The sequence below is a fragment of the Priapulus caudatus genome, unplaced genomic scaffold (genome assembly GCF_000485595.1).
Source record: "Priapulus caudatus unplaced genomic scaffold, Priapulus_caudatus-5.0.1 Scaffold3028, whole genome shotgun sequence".
NCBI classification, from domain to species: Eukaryota; Metazoa; Priapulida; class Priapulimorpha; order Priapulimorphida; family Priapulidae; genus Priapulus; species Priapulus caudatus.
The window spans coordinates 3875-4937 of record NW_014580089.1 but is presented as its reverse complement, the minus strand read 5'-3'; the positions used below and the strand labels follow the sequence as shown (position 1 = coordinate 4937).

At 47.6% G+C, this 1063-nt stretch overlaps 1 protein-coding gene across 1 annotated transcript in view; it reads right to left on the bottom strand.

Annotated features, from left to right (window-relative positions):
• LOC106819246 (ankyrin-3-like) overlaps positions 1 to 898 on the bottom strand; it is a 5612-nt gene extending 4714 nt beyond the window's left edge. The window contains exons 1-2 of the mRNA XM_014823892.1: positions 708 to 898; positions 57 to 263 (exon numbers count right to left, since the gene is read on the bottom strand). Of these exons, the coding sequence (XP_014679378.1) occupies positions 57 to 263; positions 708 to 894 (394 nt within the window). The 5' untranslated portion in view covers positions 895 to 898. The remainder of the gene's footprint in view (positions 1 to 56; positions 264 to 707) is intronic.
• Positions 899 to 1063: the final 165 nt, after the last annotated feature.

The following is a 1063-nucleotide window of genomic DNA, read 5'->3' as shown; positions in this document are numbered from 1 at the left end:
CCTCCTCCCTCTCCTCCTCCCTTCCTCCTCCTCCTCCTCCTCCTCCTCCTCCTTACCGGTAGCCTGGTCTTTCTTCTGCACGAACCACAGGTGCAGCATGTTGAGCGCCTGCGCCTCCTCATCGTCCGGATACTCCGCCCTCAGCTCGCCGATCTGTGATTCGCTGATGTCCAGCTGCTGCGCCAGCAGCACCCAATCAGAGCCGAGCAGGCGGGCGATGTCCGAGAGACGGATGTCCGCCTTCGTGATCGTCTCGCCGCGCACTGAAACACAGATGGCGCCACCGTGCAGTCGCAGCAGGGAGAGCGGAGGACGTTCGTTTAGTTTCGTTTCGCGTTAGCTTCGTTAACTTCGTTTGGTAATTGCATAGTTCGTTAAGTGCTGATATTAATACATATCTCTCTATATATATATATATATATTAACACATATCAAGAGTTAATAATGACAAACTGTTTGTCATTATTTGTCATTAATTGTCAAACAATTTGACATTATTAACTCCTGACACATATCTATATATTAATGAATTAAATATTATTAAGATTTGCCAAGTTTCACACCCGACTAAACCCCCAGATTAACTAATCATTTACGATTTAATCATCAAAATCAACTAACTTAACTTTTTTAATTAAACTAAATTAATTAACTCGGCCCGAACACGCGCTAATTACGACATCGTTAGTCGGCATCGTTAGTCGCACCTGTGCCGAGCTCCTCCAGGTAAGGGTACTTCTTCTCGAGCGTGATGGTATCCGTGACGACGCGTCCCTTCGACGGCACCTCGTCTGGCAGGCGGATGTTCAGGTTGCAGATGGGAGTCTGCGCCGGCTCGCCCTTACCCACCTTAGACTCCTTCATAAATGCTATCCGACCTGCAGAGCGATACATATATATTATGTGTATGTGTGTGTATGTGTGTGTGCGTGCGTATATATATATATATGTGTGTGTGTTTTGTGTGTGCGTGCGTTCGTGCGTGTGTGTGTGTGTGCATGCGCGTGTGCGTGTACGTGTGAGTGGGTGTATGTGTTTTGTGTGTGCGTGCGTTCGTGCGTGT